This window comes from Diachasmimorpha longicaudata, chromosome 16, assembly GCF_034640455.1.
Source record: "Diachasmimorpha longicaudata isolate KC_UGA_2023 chromosome 16, iyDiaLong2, whole genome shotgun sequence".
In the NCBI taxonomy this organism is placed as follows: domain Eukaryota; kingdom Metazoa; phylum Arthropoda; class Insecta; order Hymenoptera; family Braconidae; genus Diachasmimorpha; species Diachasmimorpha longicaudata.
The window spans coordinates 5169876-5190866 of record NC_087240.1 but is presented as its reverse complement, the minus strand read 5'-3'; the positions used below and the strand labels follow the sequence as shown (position 1 = coordinate 5190866).

At 38.2% G+C, this 20991-nt stretch overlaps 4 protein-coding genes across 7 annotated transcripts in view; 2 read left to right on the top strand and 2 right to left on the bottom strand.

The window, feature by feature from the left end:
- Positions 1 to 25: 25 nt before the first annotated feature.
- Positions 26 to 2973, bottom strand: Kr-h2 (Kruppel homolog 2). The gene is made up of 6 exons (XM_064136077.1): positions 2693 to 2973; positions 2258 to 2431; positions 2010 to 2191; positions 1734 to 1801; positions 1512 to 1645; positions 26 to 988 (listed from the first exon to the last, which is right to left on the bottom strand). The coding sequence occupies exons 2-6, from the start codon at positions 2428 to 2430 to the stop codon at positions 766 to 768; spliced, it is 780 nt and encodes a 259-aa protein (XP_063992147.1). The 5' UTR covers position 2431; positions 2693 to 2973; the 3' UTR covers positions 26 to 765.
- Positions 2974 to 2985: 12 nt separating this feature from the next.
- Positions 2986 to 6261, top strand: LOC135170336 (retinol dehydrogenase 12). Of its 2 annotated transcripts, none has more exons than XM_064136071.1 (7): positions 2986 to 3679; positions 3751 to 3967; positions 4375 to 4482; positions 4660 to 4833; positions 5023 to 5230; positions 5311 to 5509; positions 5576 to 6261. In XM_064136071.1, the coding sequence occupies exons 2-7, from the start codon at positions 3796 to 3798 to the stop codon at positions 5762 to 5764; spliced, it is 1050 nt and encodes a 349-aa protein (XP_063992141.1). In that variant the 5' UTR covers positions 2986 to 3679; positions 3751 to 3795; the 3' UTR covers positions 5765 to 6261. The 2 variants fall into 2 exon arrangements, with proteins under 2 accessions (XP_063992141.1, XP_063992139.1); XM_064136069.1 differs by having other exon boundaries at positions 2987 to 3679; positions 3758 to 3967.
- Positions 5846 to 8566, bottom strand: LOC135170326 (nitric oxide-associated protein 1). Its single transcript, XM_064136040.1, has 2 exons — positions 6272 to 8566; positions 5846 to 6087 (listed from the first exon to the last, which is right to left on the bottom strand). The coding sequence occupies exons 1-2, from the start codon at positions 8421 to 8423 to the stop codon at positions 5906 to 5908; spliced, it is 2334 nt and encodes a 777-aa protein (XP_063992110.1). The 5' UTR covers positions 8424 to 8566; the 3' UTR covers positions 5846 to 5905.
- A 75-nt stretch (positions 8567 to 8641) lies between these two features.
- The window catches only part of LOC135170330 (MAP kinase-interacting serine/threonine-protein kinase 1), a 28026-nt gene continuing 15676 nt past the window's right edge, over positions 8642 to 20991 (top strand). The window contains exons 1-2 of one of the 3 annotated variants that reach the window (XM_064136046.1): positions 8642 to 8695; positions 18660 to 18762. In XM_064136046.1, coding sequence (XP_063992116.1) covers positions 8678 to 8695; positions 18660 to 18762 — 121 coding nt within the window. In that variant the 5' untranslated portion in view covers positions 8642 to 8677. Of the gene's footprint in view, positions 8696 to 9025; positions 9052 to 14337; positions 14357 to 18659; positions 18763 to 20991 lie in introns of those variants that run through there. The other 2 variants (XM_064136047.1, XM_064136048.1) reach the window with 2 other exon arrangements.

Below are 20991 nucleotides of genomic sequence, written 5' to 3'. Positions count from 1 at the left end.
GGGGTTCAAAATAAATATAAAATGGTTTATAATAAACAAGTTCCATATTTTATTATTGAAACATCCACAGACCGAAAGATAAAGTAATCAGTGTTCTCACAATAAATTTTACATTACCCACAAATAATGAAAAAAAAATGTACGAAACGAGTACGTGACAGTGCTACTGACTTTTAGGCGCCTATGATAGGTTCTCCAGATAAATGAATGTCAGACAGTCAAGGCTAACAGAAGGAGACTATCATTCAACAGTTATTAAAAATTAGAAAATAATAAAATGACGGAAACGAAGAGCCTTATTCCAAAGAACTTTGTACTTCCAGTATGTACATCATCACGCAAACGATAAACATGTAATTGAGTGTCACAGGTGAAAAATTGATATGACCGTTAACATTGTGAATGACAATTCATAAAGTATCGACAATATTGCGCAATTGAAATTTCGTTTTCTCCCTTTTGGAGGAATAAATGAAGGTTTATGATTGAATGAGATAATGGCCATTGATTTACCATATTCACAAGTATAATAAACTTCAATTAAATTATTACTCTCTTACGAAATCTAAATGTCCATTCAGAACCCGAAACCCCGAAAATTTATCTGAAAAATTGTGACATATTTGTTCGTGAAAAAAACCAACAGACGAATCCTATGCAAATCCTCGATTAGTCTCTGATTGAGAAGTGTGATGTTGACTCAGTGTTTCATGCTCTCAATTATAAATTCGTTATTAGATTTCCACAACGATATGACAATTGTGATTACTGCTGTGGAGCTTGGACTGGCACCATGTGCTGAGTTAGGCGTAGAAGGGTATTTATTAAAAATTTCAGGATTCTTGGCATTATCGGTGACACTGCTGCTGAAGACAAGGCGTTCCTTATTTCTCGGAATATATTGCGTGTGGATGGATTCCTCATGGACGACAGACGCATCCACAGAAATTGGTAGTAAATGAAAGGCGTTAACAATCCTGCACGACCACTGGAAGAGCAAAACGAACGTTGCAGAGTGAAAAGATATTGTTATGAATGGGATTTTTACATTCAAAAATTATTTTTAATAAAAAAAATGTTCCATCTTCGTTACTAATTAATCATGGAAGTTTTACGAAGCTTCTACAATTCTTCAACTCCATAATAATTATCTGAATATCCCTGGCCCTCCCCCCCCACTGTCTAAAGCCAATTGGAAAGTTGGATAAGACAACGGAATTTATAAATATCATTTTCTGGTTTTGGATGGTGAAAGTTTCCACTTTTTTTTTCTGCAAGAAACTGAATGACAAAGAGTGGGGCAAGAGGCACCTCTACATTGGCAGAATAATTTTGAAAAAACACTCTCGAATTATTTTTCCACTACGAAATGAACAATAAAATTGAGGTCAATACATTTATCTCTGAGAAAATGAACGAAAAAAAATATTTAAAAACTCAGTTAAAATTAGAGACTCATGACAAGATGAATGGGTAAAAACTGGAAGCTAAATTGTGCATCCAACACTTACCTGAAAACGAGGATAATGGTGAGTGGTAAAATAATGATTTCGCACAATGCACAAAGACGTAAAATAGTGCGTGACTGGAATTCAACGATAGACACGAGAAGTCTCACTTGCCAAACGCTATTCTGACCGAGAGTCTGGAATAAAAACAATAATTAATGCAAGTCATTAATCCCAGGATACACCAGTGATTATTAGAACTCGATAAGTATCAATTGGACTTACGTCTAGCAACGTTAGAGAATAACTCGCGGAATGTACAACAGCGAAGAGAAATACTGGTACTAGTACCACTGTTTTTTGTGTTAAGGAAATGGCGTATAAAACTCGTAAAAAAATCTGTAATCACTGCATGCCTAATTAATTGGCAACTGAAGAAATTCATTAGCTAAGATTTTTTTAGAATACAACAATAACGAGACAATAAAATTCGTAGCGATGAGTCGACTTAGTTCGTTTTACCCCTTCGCTACTGAAATCGTCGATGTTTAGAAAGGATACCAGTCGCAGGTGCTACATAGAGGAATATCAATGAATATAACAAATAATGACACGAATCCTCCACGAGAAGAAGCTCGAGGCAGCGAGTATTGAGCTGAATCCCTGGCACCCTTTGATGAAGACGTAGTGCACTTGTTGCTGCACTGCTCATCAATACTTTGTGATAAGCATTGTATGGATTGCTAAAATTCCAAAAATCATTAATCATTCAATTCGCCCTCAACCGTTAAAAAAAAATCTTCACATACCCAAATAGTGGAATTAAATATCCTATTGTGAACAGAATAGTGAAGATTCTCGTTGCCAACAATGCAACATTAACTTTATTATCAATAACATGTTTTTTTAGGGCTCCCCAGCCCTTCTCCACCTGGGGAGTCCCATTACTCTGCCCCCTAGCTGCACCTGAAGTATCAGCCATCCTGGAAAAAACACGTATTTACGATTCCCCAGTAGAAATTTTACATAATCATGGAGAGATCAAATTCCATGATTTCTTTCAACTCGTCACGTTGGCCTCACGAATCTCATGTGATCGTTAATTAATTGACGATTATCAAGAGATTACACTGAGATACAATCAACATAGCCCCACTTTTCATTAACATTTAATATCCAAAAGTGCTTACGTGTAACTTTTGTAATGTTTATGGTCTATTTTCTTTCTTTAATAGTGTACTTACTCGATCAGTCAACTGTGATTATCCACTAAATTTCCCAGGGCTGCTCTAGTCTAGCGCAGCAATGACAGTGTAAATGGTTCTACTGGACTGATAGGTAGCTCTAGGCGATTCGGGAAATACTACTCACTTCTAGTCCTCCAGGTTTTAATTGTTGAAGTAGCGAGCTGTGTGAAGTTGGTTATGTGTTTGGCATTATAGGGCACGATGTAGGACACCCAGAGAACTATCGTACCGACTAGAATCGAGTGTGGAATTTGTTGCTACAGGCCTGAACTCCATTTCTGGAATTAAACGTCAAATGTAAAAAATTATTCGTATGACGTTAGCTGACAGGTGATTAATTTTCCCAAAATCGTCTGATTCTATAGTTTGTACTAGTTTTGTACTGAGCTTAAAATATTTCGTTAGTTTCTCATTTATTTCTAAATAAATAATATACGTGATTGGCATGCTGGATTTTTCGTTATTTATTTCAAATTAAATGAGAAACTAACCAAACATTTTAAGCTCATTACAAACGGATACGAACCTATTACAAACGACAGAATTAATTAGTTTTGCGAAAACCAATCACCTGTTGGCGAATTTCATACGAACATCCAAATTCTGGAGAATCTGAATATCAGGAGAGACCAGTGAAATAAGATATTGTCGACAGAAAAAGTGAGGTTAGGATCGTCGTTTGGGAGACTGTTATGATCCGGTTTTTTTATCTCCTGAAAAATCATCCCAATGGAACAACGGCAACTTCAGACTGTTACGAAAGACCGCCATGTTCAGTCAGTTCAAATGCTACCTCCTGACAAGCGCCTGTCATTTGTACTTTCCATTTCCACATGGCCTACATTCTCTCATGTGCTGCCGTGGTGTAGGAGAGTTATCACGAGTACCTGACATTGGTATCACGCAGTCGATACTCATCCAGACGCGGCAAAATATTCAATCACTGCAATTCATAATTCAATTACCTTTGGTGGTTGATGCCAGGTTGAGTTTTTTTCTGGGGCTAGTCCTCGTCACTTTTTTAATTAACAAATGGCTTAAGTGTAAACAAGCAGTTTTTAGGTCATTCAGAGGTGCCTGAGGTGGACAAATTCAGGACGATGTTCGTCGTGGTTGGATCGACATTGGCTCTTATTGCGAGCTTTTTCGCCTACAGTAAGTCCAGGTGCTGGTCAGTTATGGCCCGGAAATTTGCACTCGACGTGAAGTATCAGCTCCTGGGGATGAGGGAGACTATAATTGATCTTATCCAGGCCAGATACAATAAAACAGGTGAAGAAAAATATTAATAATCCAGATTTTCATTTTTTCGTTTTAATTTGTTGTCTTTGAGGCTGAATTTCCTTCGTATTTTGCCGATTTTGTCGTATTTTTACTTTATAATCATCATTGCGAATAATTTACTCGGTTTTGCCCTCTACTTATCATTCCTTATCTAGTAATTAATAATTAATAATGCGTGGAGTCAAAGGGAAAGGCGAATAGTCACAGAATAAGATGTTTAATAACCGTAGGGACTCTCGACACTTTCGAAGTGATAATTAAACCTAAGTGATGCAACGAGATGGATCAACATCCGTTGAGGGACAAATTCTTCAACTTTCTAATATTTTTCCACACACTGACAAATGCCATTGAAAATTATCGCAGCGGACTTAAATAATTCATATTTGTTCCAGATTTGCCTCGGAAAACCGACTGTGTGGCCATTATCACCGGTGGGTCCCGGGGTATCGGAGAACTTGTCGTGAAAATGTTACTACAATGTGATATGACCGTCGTTATCGGTACAAAGTAGAATTTTATTACCTGATGACCCATTCATTTTTATGATTTACAATCACCTGACGATCCATTATTTTTATGCCTTGACAACTACCTGCCGATCCCTCTCCTGCTTTCCCGATCACCTGATGATGCATTCTCATTTATTGTCTACTAATCGCGAATATTTTGCTCTTCAGCCTGCCGGAGACCCGAGGCAGGTGAGAAAGCAATTGACAACATTCGAAAATCTGGCACAACCACAGGGAAAGCTGTAGTCTATCGCCTCGATAACTCGAGTTTAACTTCTGTTAGAGAATTCGCTGAGGCAATTAAAAGAGATCACAGTAAAGTCGATATTCTCGTCAACAATGGTGAGTATTAAAAAAAATTTATTCTGCCTCACTAAATTATGAACTGGATTTTTCTTACAAAGTTTTTTTCAAATAAAAATTTGGATTGTAAATTGAATGAATAATCAGCATTGAAAAACCATATGCTTTTGTGATTTGTTGTGATTCAAGCAATTGATTGCGTAAATGATCGATTATTATGTTTTTTAGCGGGTGTCATGTTTCCACCTTATCAGGAGACGGTTGATGGGTTCGAACAGCAGTGGGCTGTTAATTATTTGTCTCATTTTTTGCTTACGGCGCTGCTGATGCCGCTGCTTCAGAATGCTGGATCGTCAGAAAATGCAGCAAGAGTTGTTAACGTTTCTTCCTGCGCTCACCTCCTTGGGGAAATGAATTTCAACGATATCAACTACAAGTGTGTACCAAAGACATCACTTGGATTTTTTAAAGAGATTTTTTGGGCTCTAAATACTCAGATCGATTCTCATTTTTCAGAAATCAGTACTTAGCCACTGCAGCCTACGCTCAAAGCAAATTAGCTCAAATTATATTCACAAGATCTTTGAATAAAATTATTCACGAAAAAAAATTGCCGATTCGTGTCTACGCTGTGCACCCAGGAATCGTCGATACAAATTTGTTTGAACACACTTTCATCGACAGAATCCCGTGGATCAAAGCGTTATTTTTCAAGGTAATCACCTAAAATCATCTTTGGCCCATCATTAGAATTTTCTAACTCATAATTATTATTTGCTAGACTCCTCAACAGGGCGCCACGACCATAGTCTACGCGGCCGTGAATAAGGGCCTTCAAGATCGCGGGGGTGTATATCTCCGTAATTGTCTAGAAGTTGCAGTGAATCCCTTAGCAGAAGACAAGTCTATTCAGGAAAAACTCATGGCTCTGAGTCTCGAGCAAACTCGCCTAAAAACCTTTCTGCAGTAGTTATGAAAGCTCGTTCCCTAGAGAGCACTAAACAATTTGCCTTTTCTAATTTATACAATTTATTATACAACGATTCCCTCCATCATTTCACAGTATAAAACCAACGGTATATTTATAATATAATCGTCCATCCTGAACTGCTCAATTTTTTGTGTACACTTGCCGTCCGACTTGATACGCAGCTGAGGATTTTATTCGACGCCCTCTAAGGGCTATCGAATTACTCAGCAGAGCAGGTGTTCGCTGATAAATTCCTCGTCCCTCGGGTGTCCACGCTCTCAAGGTCACGGTTTCCTCCTGATTTGGAGAGATAGAAATCCAGCCTATAAACAATTTAATAAAACCAATTTTGTTTTACTTAAAAAATATCCTTTCGTCTTTGAAACTGGCCAACAATTACTTAAATTATTTTACTCATATAATTGTGAAAGAGAAATCACTCAATAAAAAATGTCATCAATTTTTGTAAACACAATTAAAGAATATTTAATGAACAATTGATAGTACCTGCACTTGATAAAAGCACATCGCAAGTCGACACGTCCTTGCTGATCCCCTTCGCCGTAAAATCCTTATACTCCAAACGCGGCCAAATTTTCAATCTCTCTGGATCATTAATAGGCACAACAAGTGCGTCTGTATGTAGGAGCTCATCATAAATCTCATTAGCATCTTCGGTTTTACATATCGTAACAGGAAGCGATGCAGAAGCAAAAACTGTAATTCTAATGAACTCAGGACCCGTCAAGAGATCGAGTCGTCCCAGTCCAGCCAAAAACAACGTTTGACCTGGTTTAAAAATAAAACTCCTCGGTGATATGATTTTCCTAGACAATGTCAGTAAGAGTTCCTCCGTTGTCAGTAAATGAACAATTTGGTCTGGATGAACGACACCAGGTGTATCGTAACACCATTTGCTTCTGATAAAACACTCATCATTCTCATCGATACCGAATTTACGACCTGTTGCTAACCTTTTCTCGTACGCAGCTAAAGCTGGTGCCCCTAGAGTTGCTTTCAATGGAAAAGTTCTACCAATTCTTTCTTGCAACATTGCAAACGAAATATTGCGTTCAGCAGTTGTCTGACGTTGACGAAATTTCAGCTCAGCGTGTTCATCACCGATTTCAGCCCTCCGTCTTTGAGCTCTCAGAGCCAATCGCCACCGAACTGGATTTAAAATGGGAAATTTGAGGAGATTGAGAGTTGTCCCAGGCCACGGAGACGTCGTAGCTCTCTGAATTAAATCCACAGCTTGTACCTTGCAGTAGTCAGACTGCAGAAGAGCATTAAACAGAGTGGATTTTCCCACGTTCGTGCAGCCGATCATGTAGACATCACCTTTGTACTCCCATATCTTATGCAATTTATTGATGAGCCTCTCGACTCCATATCCAGTCTGTGCTGATATCAACTCGACGTGTTTAATATTGAATTCCCGAATGCCCGACTCCTTGAGCGCCTCCATCAAAGAGTTCTTAACATTATCGATAAAACGTGGACAATCCCTGGGCAGTAAATCCACTTTATTGCCGACCACAAATATGGGAGTGTACTTTCCAATGATCGAAGGTAAATCCGGCCATATACTGCATGGAAAGTCTGTCAGATCGATCATGAGTATCACAGCGGCTTTTCGCTTCTTCAGACCAATTTGACTGAGAATTTGCGGATATTCTTCGGGTGGTACTTTCACCTCCAACGTCACATTGTAACTCTTCATGAAGTGACATCTCTGGCAGATTGTGTTCTTCAAGTCTTCGTCGGTTGTGAGATTTGTGAACAGCTCGGAGGGTAGGTAACCGGGTATCGCTGCATCCTGACAGTGAAGGTGTGCTCCACATCCACCACATGGAACACTGCTGATTGGAATATTTCTATTTGGAGTTCCATAGTTGAACTCCCAGGAGTCCTCGTCATCTGCGTCATTGTATTGCTCGTAATCAGTCATCCAGTTGGGTGGGACATTCTCAAGACTGTCCTGCGGTCTCTTCATCTCTGCCCTGCGGCTCTTCTCCCCTGGTTCTCTGGCATCCACCTCCTCCACCAGTTTCTCCAGATTCGCCATTCGTCTCTTCAGCCTGGGGGCCATATCCGTGGACTCTTTAGCATCCAGATAAGCCTCATAAAGCTTCTTATATTTGGTATTGAGAAGAGGCTCAGGGGCCTCATCGACAGGTACATCAGTTTCCTCCAGCTCATACTTGTCTGTCGAGGCATATGGCATGTGAATGGGTCTCACCTTCTCCTCAGGCTCAGGCTCCTGGACTTCTTTCGCCTCACAATCCTCCTGATCAGCCTGCAAATACTTCAAGGCCACACTGTAATGTGGACCATTCACGTGCTCCCACTGAGCTTTCCTCCCTTCCTCCCTCACCATTTGAGCCTCAATTTTTTTATTCACTGCATACCCATATTTCAATCGTTTCCTATCGATATAATCCGAGTAAATAAGTTTATCCTTGAGGGCTTCGACCCTGGGATCCATACGTATTTTCACTCGTCCACTGCTGTCGACCTCCAATTTGGCGGTGGCCTTCGCATACCCCTGGATATTCCTGGTCCACCATAACCTCCACAGTGATTTCACACCCAAACATCCTGAATAATCACATGTCACGTGTCCAGCGCCAGAAAATTGTCTCCCGATTCGCAGCATCACTCGAAAAAAATCCTTCCCCACGATTTTTAACCCTTAAAACTATCCCTCAGAATAAATTCATCATACGATAACACGATATGCGATGGAATCGTGTGTTTACAATCACGTTAGTTCCCACTGAAGGCGGCCGGCATGTCGGCCATTACCGCTACAACCAATCAGCGTTCGCCAACAGCTTCACATCGCTCTCACCAGATGGAATAGTCGATGGTGTTCAAAGCGTGCGAGCGTGCGATGTGTGTAGCTGCGAGATGGCCGGTCCAGACACGGTATGTAATTATTCATTAACAACGCAATAAGTAAGATGATTTTAACAGCAAACTTGTTGTCACTTAATGACAGACACCTGGGTGATTGAGTAATCATGAGGGGCGTCATCCTGACGTTAATATTTTATGTCATCAAATTGGGAGAGACGCCACCGTACAAGGTCGTCGCCATGTTTGCATGTACATATGCACAGTGCAGTGTGCAGGGTATTGTTGTGTGAGTTTGTTATTGTTTTCAAAATGTAAACATTCATGATTGGAGTGACACCGGCGGTGATTTTTTGGGGGATGAGATCAGTGAGGGTGGGATCAGTGAGATGAGGAGGAAACACGTGGCGTAGCGGTGTCTAGAGGAGGTGAGAATCAAAAATCATTTGGAATTAATGAGCCCTGGGGACCATTTCTAGGGGGAGATTTTTTGCATTCAGGGGTTAATTGTAGGGCTTTGAGAGGTTATACCATCAAACTCATGCCCGATTGGGTGAGTCAATCGATAATGTGCTGATTAGGAGACGAAGTAGTCCAGGAACTTCGGTTGGTTTTTTTTTATTGTTTTGGGTATTTTCGGAGCCCTTTGGGACTTGGGGAGGTAACCGGCCGGGAAATTCGAGGGCGAGGGGGCAAGGGGTTTCAACCCTCGTAATAAATGATAGTGGTTGATTCGAGGGTGCGGTGAGAGGGTATGTTGGCCGGCCAATATTTCCCCCACCTTTATCCCTGTGTGCTCACGAAACCGATGGTGAGAGCGAACGTTAAATTTTGGTTGGGCCAAAACAACTGCGCAGTGATATCACGTGACATTACCCTGTTTTCACGTTGTGCTCTAGCTATCGGAAGCATTAGACAGATGGTGACGAAGAGAAGGAGTCAAGAAATTCAATACGTCGGGGAATTACTTTGGGCTTGTTGATTCTTAGGTTTTTTGGGAGGGGGGTGTTTTCATTTTGAATCGAAACTTGTCTTGAATTCTCAGGAATTCAGGTGAAAATTTATTTTTTAAGGGCGAGAAGACAGGAATTTCGGAGTTTAGGCAATTTCCCGGGGAATATTAACATTTACTGCTGAATTTCCATGACTTTTCATTAAATTCCTTGGAGTAATTGAACTCACTCTTGATATTTCATTATATAAATTTTTAATAACGAAATATCTTGAAATTTCAGGCGAAATGTTTGTGACATACAAATTTGAAGATTTTCCCGTGGAAATTCGAGCAGAAAATTTTGGTATTTCCCCCTCCCTAATCGAAATCACTGTCGCCGTCCTGGGAAACACGACTCCGAGTTAATAACAAATTAAGGGACATTGTTACATAGTTTTTTTCATCGTTCGCATTATCCGGAGAGTTCAGGAAAATCCCAAAAATAAAATTTCTCAGTGCGACCGAAAGTCCACGTAAAAGCACACACGAGTGCGAAATGTGGGTCATGGGCGGTGTGTCGAAGTCGCGAGTATATTAACAAAACAAAATTGTTATTCTCACGTAGGCACCGCCTATGAGTGATAGGTGATACAAACTCACTCATTGGTTTTTTTCCACGAGAAAATTTTTGTCGAGCGCATCGAATGTTGCCTTTTCAAGACAACATCAGTTATTCATTAAAAATTCATGGTCTCGACGTATTAACATCATCTGCACAATTTGCATATCGATAATGCCGTGTTCTCCTCTGCCAGCAATTATGTCACGTGCACCAAATATTTACCTGTGACAGACGGTTTTATATGGCCCCGATGTACCTGTTTACCTGCCTATTTACAACTCATCTGCATATACTTTCCCGCAATTTCAATGAGGGTATCGTGACAATCTCTATTTTAATTCTATTTTTTAGTCAGCCAGTGCCACCGAACTTCCTGTCGGATAAACACCGCGTGTGTGCCGTCAAAATAGACTTGATTGGCGCGGAACGGAGTCAATAGGCCCATACAGTTGGCCAGATTTGAAGCATGCATTGCATCACGTATGCCACTTGCGTCTGTAGGTGATTTTGGGGGGTGACGTGGGTGACAATCTCGGGTGATAATCTTTCGAGGGTGATCATAGAGCACTTACGTGGCTGACAACATTAGAATCACCAGAATTCTAATATTTAATTATCAAAATAAAAAGCCAAAGCAAACTGTTATTGATTCATTTTGACTTAAAGTTTGTTTTTCGTTTATCACTCATGTTTGATCGCCGGCCTTAAGCCGGCAGTAATTAAGCCCCGTCAGAGCATAATCGACCCATCAAATATATCCTTCTTCACTCCAGTAACCGCATAATGATCCAAATAGCACAAAAACATGCGTCGGGGAAGGAGATAGTAAGTCTTATAACCATCACATAGACCCAAGGCCGGTGGAGTGCAATGACCCACCTTTGATGCAATACGATGATTATCTTTAACGATCGAGTAGCTTCGTGGAAATGATAGATAGAAATAATTGTAGGTCGATATTTTTTTTTAATCCACAATTCACATCATCTCTTCATTCGATGATTAATCGGTTCATTCAGGGTTACCGTGTTCAATTGCTCCCTGGAGATGAGCCATTTTTCAACGTCATTCAATTACATTTCACATTTTTACTTCCGATGGGTTTTGAACGAAATATTCCAACAGGAATAAACCTCTTCAGTATTAAAAAATATCTTAACAATCGGCGACACGTGGCAAACATCTCCAGGTGTCTCTTCTGAACGAGATTAAATATAGTTAATGCGTAGTAGATAAGTGCGTTAACATTAAAACCCCAGCGATAAAGGTACATCTCGTGGTTGTTTCATATTTCGCTTGAAGATTTATAAAATTCGTAAAAGTACAAAATTATTATTATCATTACGCATAATGTCTGATTTTATTATTAATTTCTTTCTAATAATAGCTAATGATATTTAAATAAAATAGCAATTCCACATTAATAATGAGGGAACCAAATTTTGCTTCACAACTTATTGACGAAAAATTATCCGCAATAATTTTTAATCTCTAAACGAGTATTTAATTTAATATTTAACATATTTGTTGTTCCGACAAAAGTTTCGAAACCAGAGGTCAAAGTATTAAATTTACTTATAAATTTAATTTACGTGTAAATCACTTCATTGTTTATCTATATTTTTTTCTGAAATGAATTCTCGTAATTTTTTTGTTGATATACTCCAGTCCATGACAATTAGCTCCGGTTATACTTGTCACAGAGCACCATGGCATTGTCATAATCATTCCATTCACGTCACCAACACTACACAAACAACAGTACCAGCGAACCAGATGATCAATAACAATAATATTTCCATGATTGTTCGTAAAATTGAAGGGATTGACATTTATTCTGCCCGAACGATCGTGAGCGAATACAACGCCACAGATCCGTTAATGATTTGTCCATTTGGGCATTTTGGACTGGGACGATGTTCAATACATACCCGAAAGATGTTGCAAAACGACTTACATAATGTTAAATCGTCCTAACGAACGTTATCAGGGACATGCCTTTACAATTATCAACAAATATCGCTTTTCAAACGCAATGGTACACTCCTTGGTTTGAAGAGTGATAAGCGCACTATCGTATTATTTATTAGCTTTATTATACTCCAACTCCCCCCTAAAACAAAGCACCGGATTGACTGATCGATCGATTCATCTCGCCTCATGTTGATCAATTTTTTATTTCAATTATTGCTGGAGGAGAAAACACTCAAGAGATTATCTCAAATAACTCTGTTTACGATTGATCTATCTTTAGACTGATTAATGGGTTTTTGTCGATGTTTTTAAAAGGTGGTTGTGCAAGAGGGATCTTCGATTGAGATTGAAGGCTCATATTGTCAAATATTTTCCACATTTTTGCAGAATAATAATTTTCATTAAAGAATTAAATAAAATAGCACTTGTTTAAGAAGTCGTCTGTTATTGTCGCAATGTATGAACTGTTGGTTGATGCTACATTGTAGGATAAATGGGAGAATCTTGAATAATGATAGGCTAATTGAAATTGCAAAACCGGTTTTGTTGTGCTGACTGACAGGGGAAACACAGGCAAATGCGAAGAGTTTAGCATAAAAGATTATTCGGTATTTATGGGAATGGTTACGGCACATTAAGTACACATACCTTGTGTTTTCCGGGTAAATTGCGCTGTCGAGTCATCCATGGTCAGATTGTAATTGTTGTTATTGGGGGCATTTTCCATTCTATCACGAATGATATGTCAGTCCAGGGTTTAATATTTCCATCAATCATCTACTGATAATTTAATTATCCAGTTCACCTAGATTTTTACTATAAATCACTATCGTTTGTGAATTCGTAGCTTCTTCCCATGGCATCGTCTTAATTATATTAACCAAATAATTGACATTGCCGGGAAACATTTCATTAGAACCCAATCCACCAACGCGGCGTCATTACTTGCTAATGCATTCGTTCGCTTCACTATCTGAACATTAATTTAATTTTTATCCACAAGAATATTTATTTTGATGGAGTAATCCATCATCAATCGATAAAAAAAACATTATTAATAGATTTATCGGATCTAGACGAATACATGATCGCATAAAGCTCGTTAAATTCAAATGAACAATTCTACCGGATGTTGATGGTATTTTCGTTATTCTCGCGAAATTTGAATGAAATGAGAAACTTGTGGTATTGGCCAAACTTAAAAATTTAAGACGACTATTGCCATTTATTTTTTTATCGTTATTTCCAATGACTGAAATGTACTGCAGTTATATTACTTCAACCATGCAAAACGATCGTTTGAAGGCATTTCGTCAGAATATTTCTGTCGTCATAAACTTGAGTTTAAACGAATGCCTCTCCTCAATCTTCTCAACGTTGTTGCATGCAAACGAAACGCACCTCGTCAACAGTGATATTCATTAGCATTACATGTTTATGAGCGCAAATCCATTGCAATAATACAAAATGCCAACACCGGCATGGAGAGGGGGGGGAGTGAGGAGGAGAAGGTAGATATACACTGCATCACAATGCAACATTGTATCCAATGGTGATAGGAAGAGAAAGGTGTGGACACACATGAATCGTGTATGAGGATAGTCCCAGGAATGCGTAAACAGCATGAGACCTTCAACTTTATTTTGCATAGTTGAATCATTTTACAACTCACTAAAATAGACCTCTATTTCTTATCTCTACGAGCGCTGTTAAATTCAAGGGGAACAAAGACGAAATAAATCATTGTCAGCTTTTAGTGATCATCACTGTCAATAGAAATTTTCTGATATTTTTACTATTTTTATGGAGCCAAAGGATCAGATTGGCGAATGGTTTGGGAGTCATTCGCGAATTGTATGGGAATTGACAATTTCTTGGGAGTTCCATCAAAGAGGATGTAAAATTGAAATGAAAAGTTGTAAAAAAAAATCAGTAATGTTGGAGTGAAAAACAAAACTATAAATGCTGAGTTTTCATGCGAAGTTATATCGCGTTTTACGAGGATATTTTTTTTCCGCAATTTTTTATTTTTAAATTTACTCACCTATCTCATCGCGTGTTATTGTGAGGGATTAAAATTGGAGATTTTCTGGTCGTTAGTTGTTGCATATCAATTTCAATACTCAAGTTATCTTGTGGTGCGGTGATAGCGTGGTAAATTGGCAGCTTTGATGTGACGGAGAATAATTAATTTTTCATTTCGGTATGGTATTACTCAATTTCAATCAATCTCCTGATAAATATGAACTTGTGACGCCAGAGATTTCCTTGAGAAGTGATTAAGAAGCTTTTTCTTTCTACTTTCGCTCTTGGGCGTAATTGAGTTAGAGCTGGGAGTGGATTTTCATAGGTTTTCAGTGTTTCATTCGTAATTCAGTGACTGGTGGCAAAATGTCATCAATAAAAAATTTTTTATTCCATTCGAGACCTTTATCGTCGATTTTCTTTCATAGAAACAATTCCACATGAGCATCGAATCGATTACCATCCGGGGAATAGGTTTAACCGGATGAATTGATCAATTTCCGAATTTTTTTTGTTCTCGGGGCGTTCGATTTATCAAATTAAGCGGCTCCTGAGTCACTAGTTTTCTCAGTTCCCAACAGAATAATCCCATGTCTTCCCAGAAGACTCATTTGCTCATATCAGCAATTCATTTATCATCGAAGAATCTTCTCCCATTGCAATCTCTCAAAGTATTAAAGTATTAGTTACGAGAATCATTGAGATATAATTCCATTTTGACTTTATCAGCCGGGTTCATCATACCTCCATTGTTTATATCATTTGCAGAGGACTTGCAGTGCCGATGACAACAAACAAAAATCGCAATCTACAGTCCGGGACAGGCTTTCAGACAAACAGCTAATCTGGGATCTGGGATCGATTTTAAATCTAGTTTAAATGATGTAATTGACACTGCAAATGCGTTAGATAAGAAAACATCCCTCGGTTCGATATCGGTCAAGGTGATGAGACTTATGCATAGGAAGAGCCATATTGATTAATCTAATAATGAAAATCGATCACAGCCACGTCATGGCTTACACGCAAGCACCGATTTAGGTGAATAAGAGCGTTGTACTCCTTGGGCTTAACAATTGTTACGTAAAATTGGTGTTACTATCTGTCGATGTGTGGCAATCCTCACTTCAGGTGATACAATGCGTCATATGTAATTGGAATTGGGGATTAAGCATGCCCGATGCTTCCCCCATTTTTACTTCGATTTATTTGAAGTTCAGGGAGATGAAAAAATATTTTTGACAGAGCTTTTTTTAATTCAATGAGCTGCTGTTTAATTATTGGTGGATAATACCGAGCAATTTGTCAGAATATTTTTAATCTACATAATTTAATTTATATCTTAAAATGAGAACACTCATTTGAAAAAAAAAATCCATAAAAATCGCCTTTTGGTCAAAAGCTGATGAAAAATCATGAAAAAAATCATTCTGTACTCAGCAGTAAATCTTCATCACAACTCTAGTGCGTCGTTACAATGAAAAAATTTTTTAATCACTTGCAAACTATTCTGAAATATTATCACGAGAAAAAATGTGCCGGTTCTCCATTTTGTTAAGTAAAAAAAATCAGCAGAACTGAAAAAGCCCCAGAAAATCGTTAAAAAATATGTCACACGGTTTGATAACGCTGGGTTTAGAGGCTCATTCAATGACGCAATTTTCAAGATGTTTTCAATCACCCAGAACTTGTCCCGTATCCACTATCGCTGAAATAAAAAAAAAACATCTAAAATTTTCCATTCTAATTCCACTATCGACTACAACATATCATGCGACACTCCAATCATCTCTCAGCTACACTAATGTGTTTTTCTGGTCAGAGAACTCCACTTCAACCCCGCAATGAATTTTAATTTCCCCCTCCTCGGTTCTGAGGTGTTGTTCCTCTCGAACAACTTCTAGTATTTTCTACCCACTCACACGTTCAAGTTGCGGAAGAATGCTTCATGAAATACAAATCACAGTCCAACACGTCGAGAGACTGCATTCGTTGGTGGATATCAGAGGCCTTGAGCGTCTTTTATCGTCCCTTCAAATTCATTAGAAATAAAAAGTAGATTTACGTCAACTGAATTCCCACTATTTGTCGGATGATATTATTAAAAATACACATCATATCACTGGCATTACTATTCACATTTTTCAAATTTAATCAAATTAATTTGAGTCACCGGTCTTTCAATATTATTTTCAACTCATTAAAAATTCAGGATATTTATATTTTTTTTATCTATGAACATTAGCGAATTAGAATATCGACATTTTATGTGACTATCTCAGTCTATAAATGTTTATCGTTAAATAATTGACACATCGGGAATCATTTTCTAACGTCGTATTTGCGATGTCAAGGTATTCAATAAAATTCGTCTGAGGTCAAAATGCAATAACACTTCAAATGTAAATTGTTGTTAGTGGTAGCTGTCTATTGTCCGCCTCCGGTAGACATCAACGAATGTATTCGCGTGACTTTATGTAGATAGTTGCGTTGTTAGACGAGGTCAGTAAATAACCACCAGCAATATTCCCAAGTCGTCAAAGTCGAACGATCCAAGTTCTCATGCTGCAAATCACGACTAGAGTATCTCTCCTCAATATATCGAATAATAATAATAATAATTGGGCAGTTTGAAACTTGGCCCGTTCGTCAACGTCAATCATTTGGGTCGGACACGAGACCTCTAATAGAAGATTCAAAAAATTCGATTTATCGCGATTTTTCGCGCGCTTTTCCTTAATTCCGGTTTATATTAGACCGGGAAATTTCAAATGTTTCATTTTGTTACGAAATTCAACTTCAAATTTCGATAAAAAATTGAAAAAAAAAAACAAATTGTTACCGGTAATCGGTCTGCCAATCAAACTGGATTAATCAACTACTAATTTCCATAACCAAAAGTGCGCCTTTTTTGGATCTAGTGAAAAAAACACTCGCTGATTACGCAACTCGCAGAATTTTCCTATGCGTTAATTCGCCAAATGAATTTGATCGTTTCTCCTTGGGAATCACGGGGGTGGGAGGGCCCCATGTGGTCAGATTACACTGACAATTCATTATCACTCCCATATTCCCACCCATGGTTTCTTTATCTTCGAGAATTGTCCGATTGGTGCTCAGTACAATCGACTGATTCGAAGATATCGAATGATCCAGGGATTAAATCACTGCGCAACGTGCGTGGGTCCCGCACACGTGCTTTCAACGATGAAAAAAAAGCAGATGTAATCGATGGAAGTTTTGGAATACTAACAATAACTTGTTCGGGCTATTTTTATTTATTTTTTTCTCTCTTGCCGATGGGGAGGACCGGTTTTAACTCAACTCCCCTCGGCTTTTATTTGCGCATGCATGTAATATTGTTACCTGTTCCTCGAGCAATGCAGACACCGATGAATTTTTTTGCGCGTATTTCGCATGTCCTTGAACCCGCCACTCGTAACATTTTTATAATACGGCGTAATGGGAAATTAAAAAAAAAAGAGGAGATCTGGACACGTGGATCACCGGGATTCAGATTTTGGAGGGTACCATAATAATTGAGGAGAGATTTTTGATTCCCCTTCAGCTAGTGCTTTAAAGCTCCCACAGGACGAATAGTATTTTTGGAAAGAAGTGCAGTTATTTCTTTCACGAGTGCAGACAAAAATTTTTGGATCTGTGTAGAATATTGAGGGAATAAATTTTTGGCCGAAAATGTTTTCCCTAATTTTTTAACAAACGATTGATTTATGAGTTGATGGACAGCTCTTGGCAATGGTTTACCTTTCCATAGCAATAAAAAATGTCTGAATGTCGCAGAACTCTTGTTGACAGTTTTCAGACGCTAAAAAACGTCTGAATGAAATGAAAATTTGTTGGAATTTCGGACGAACAGGTGTCCAAACATCTTAACTCATGTCTGAACTACAGACGAATTTTTATTTCATTCAAACATTTTTTTTTGTATCTGGAAATTGTTTACAAAAAGTGGGAGAAATTCCTGCATTCGTTTTCCTGGGGCATTTGAACATTAGAACGAATTTGACTGATAATTGGCTGTTTACCGATCATTCCTCACTCCCCAGAATGTACGAAATATTTGCGAACAATATGGGAAACAATTTAGATAACATTCGAGAGACCTTCGGGGCTCAACGCAATAAGAAAAGCTGGAAAATTATTAACAATAAAAGAAACATGAGATACTCAAGGGTAAACAAAAACCCAGGAATTGGAAAAAACTGGTTTCGCTTATTTAATTAAAAAATAATGCGAAATGTGGTAAATTGAAAGATAAGAATGAGAATGAGGAGAGACAACTGTTCTGTATGATCAGCTGTTTTTTTTTAATTATCTGTTGTTCTGGATTAATCATGAGAATCAGCACACTTGCGAGCCTGACTCACCATTTAATTTCCTCCAGAAAAACGGAAATTATGGAGCGGCCCCTTCATGTTAATTGAAATAATGAAGTTATTAATGGGGATATTGTATTTAAGGTTTTTCAGATGGACGATGAGGACACGCCGGCGGTGAATGACAGTATTGAGAAGCAAGGAAAGACTCCAGGAGGTAGCGAAGACTCAGCAACACCACTGACCGGTGAGTTGTGTCAATAGATTTTCCATTTTTTTAAATATTCGATTTTTTATTGCCAAGAAAATAATTTTTTTTGCCAGAGAATTATTTTGCGGTGGATTTTTCATTTGGCACAGGTCTGTCTATCAGAGCCGCATAATTAATATTAATCACCCATCATTAATAATTGACATGACTAAAAAATGAATCATTCGGGGCTGAATTGAGGCGGAATGATTTTTTTAAATCGCCATTGAATGGTAATTAATTAACGTTTTAGTCTCGTTGAGCCGACAAAATCGGGCGCAAATGGCTGTTGTCAGTTCCTCAGGAATTTCCGCAATCCCATAATGTTAAATTTATTATCTCAAGTACTTGTAAACTTCTATGACTCATGATGAAACTCTCTGGCCTCTGTGGTCACGAACACTGTGCCTCCATAAGCCACCCGTGAAAGTTATTGCCTATTACTTCCTTTACTGATATCAACCTAACACGATGACTCAGCGTGGAAAAAAAAACTTGCTGATTTTTTTTATTATGAAAAAAACTTTTTTTATTAGTCTGTCACTACACCTCCAGATTTATTCCTCTTCGGATATCACCGGAAATGAAACATGAAATCTGACTTACTGGAAGCGTCCTAAACCCATTTTTGAAATAAATGCAGAATAAAAATCCGATGAACAATTCAGTGAATTCAATTGAAAAATTACGACACGTTGATAGCTTCGATTTTTTCGCGCTCTAAATATTTTTTTTACTGGAAAAAATATTTATTTACAAGTGATAAACACCTTCGGGTTTTTCAAATTCGGGACTTGATTTGAATTTCAAATTAAATTGCTCAAGTTCGACGAAATAATTCAAGAATAATTTTCTACCAGCGGATGCAGGTCGATCTATTCGAGTAGATTATTTATTTATGTTTTTAATTTTGTTGGGTAAGCGTCAGGCAATGTGGAGCATTCCTAATCCATTCTAAATCTTAGAATCTTTGTTTATAAACACAGATGTCGGGATTTTCCCTCGATGAAAAATTGTCCCGCATTTTCCAATAATAAACCGTTTCCCTGGCTTCAATACCTCAACGTGAATAATAAATATTTCGAATTTGTCAGTAATATTTATTTACTCATTTATATTATTTCTTCATAGCCCCACTAAACTATTCATTGACCTCTCAATAAATAACCAATCAATGAAGTCCACTCATCAAACTTCTTTCCTCGCGATTTTCCCTGTGAAAAATTTGAATTTTAATTAATGAAGCCCCAAAACGAACTTAGTAGTTTCTCCAAAATATCCCTCCTAACTTATGGAATACTCTCTACGTCGAACTGCGTAGTTATCCCCCTGGTTGAATTATCTGTCATAATAATACGATCCCACTGATTACTGTGGAGTCGCCTATCCCATACCCTTCGCTGTTGCCATAAATCAAAAAGCGTTGTTGCCACTACTTGAACATCCGATTGGAGTCACTGCATTCTGCATTCTCCTGTAATTTTTTCCCCTCGTGCTGCATCAACAAAAACATTCTTCATTAATCTCAAATGATTTTTCGGGACAGGTGCTATGTACATTTATTTATTTATTCCTCTTTTTTACTTGAAAAAAATTCATTGCTTCCCAATTCCCAATTCTCTTTCCACACTCGTAAAAAAAAAAGCTATTTTTCCACAATTTTAGTTTATTTTTTATTATTATAGTCAACGACTAACAGGAGTCTATTCACTCCCCTTTAAAAACCCAGTACAGAAGATCGTGTCACCATTCGCGATATCAACCCTTCCCCCTTTCCCCCTGTCCCACATCCCGAACTATATAAAACTACTGCGCACATCCTGGTCCCTTTAAATTCTCCCCTCGAAGCCCTCGTATTTTCGTCTCCTTGTTCCTCTAGAGAGACCAATAAAAAAACAAACGTCGACTTTACGATCGACTTTTCAAGGTGCGGTACTATCACGAATTAATTGATTTATTATCCCACTGGACTCATTGAAACCTCGATGGTAAACCCCTCCTCACTCAGCCAGAAGAGAAATTTTCCTTAAAATTGCAATAGGAAGATATTTGGAGAGAGTGAAGTGAGCCTCCTGCAGCGGTTACTTTATTCTTGAAGCGTAAATATAGCAAGAGAAATGTACGAGTGGACATATAGTATATGCCTCATATATAACAAGAACTTTATATTTGCTTTCTGGTTTTCCCAGCCCTTGGGCATTTCACTGAGTACAGTTACATTCAAAA

Excerpts from the sequence above, each read along its gene's own strand:
- Kr-h2 (XM_064136077.1), bottom strand. The coding sequence starts at position 2,430 with ATGGCTGATACTTCAGGTGCAGCTAGGGGGCAGAGTAATGGGACTCCC. Across the intron at positions 2,192-2,257 it reads TATTTAATTCCACTATTTGG|CAATCCATACAATGCTTATC; the intron begins GTATGTGAAGAT and ends TTGGAATTTTAG. Across the intron at positions 1,802-2,009 it reads CTATGTAGCACCTGCGACTG|TGGTACTAGTACCAGTATTT; the intron begins GTATCCTTTCTA and ends CACAAAAAACAG.
- LOC135170326 (XM_064136040.1), bottom strand. The coding sequence starts at position 8,423 with ATGCTGCGAATCGGGAGACAATTTTCTGGCGCTGGACACGTGACATGT. Across the intron at positions 6,088-6,271 it reads TGTGCTTTTATCAAGTGCAG|GCTGGATTTCTATCTCTCCA; the intron begins GTACTATCAATT and ends AATTGTTTATAG.
- LOC135170336 (XM_064136069.1), top strand. Across the intron at positions 3,968-4,374 it reads GGCCAGATACAATAAAACAG|ATTTGCCTCGGAAAACCGAC; the intron begins GTGAAGAAAAAT and ends TATTTGTTCCAG. Across the intron at positions 4,834-5,022 it reads CGATATTCTCGTCAACAATG|CGGGTGTCATGTTTCCACCT; the intron begins GTGAGTATTAAA and ends TATGTTTTTTAG.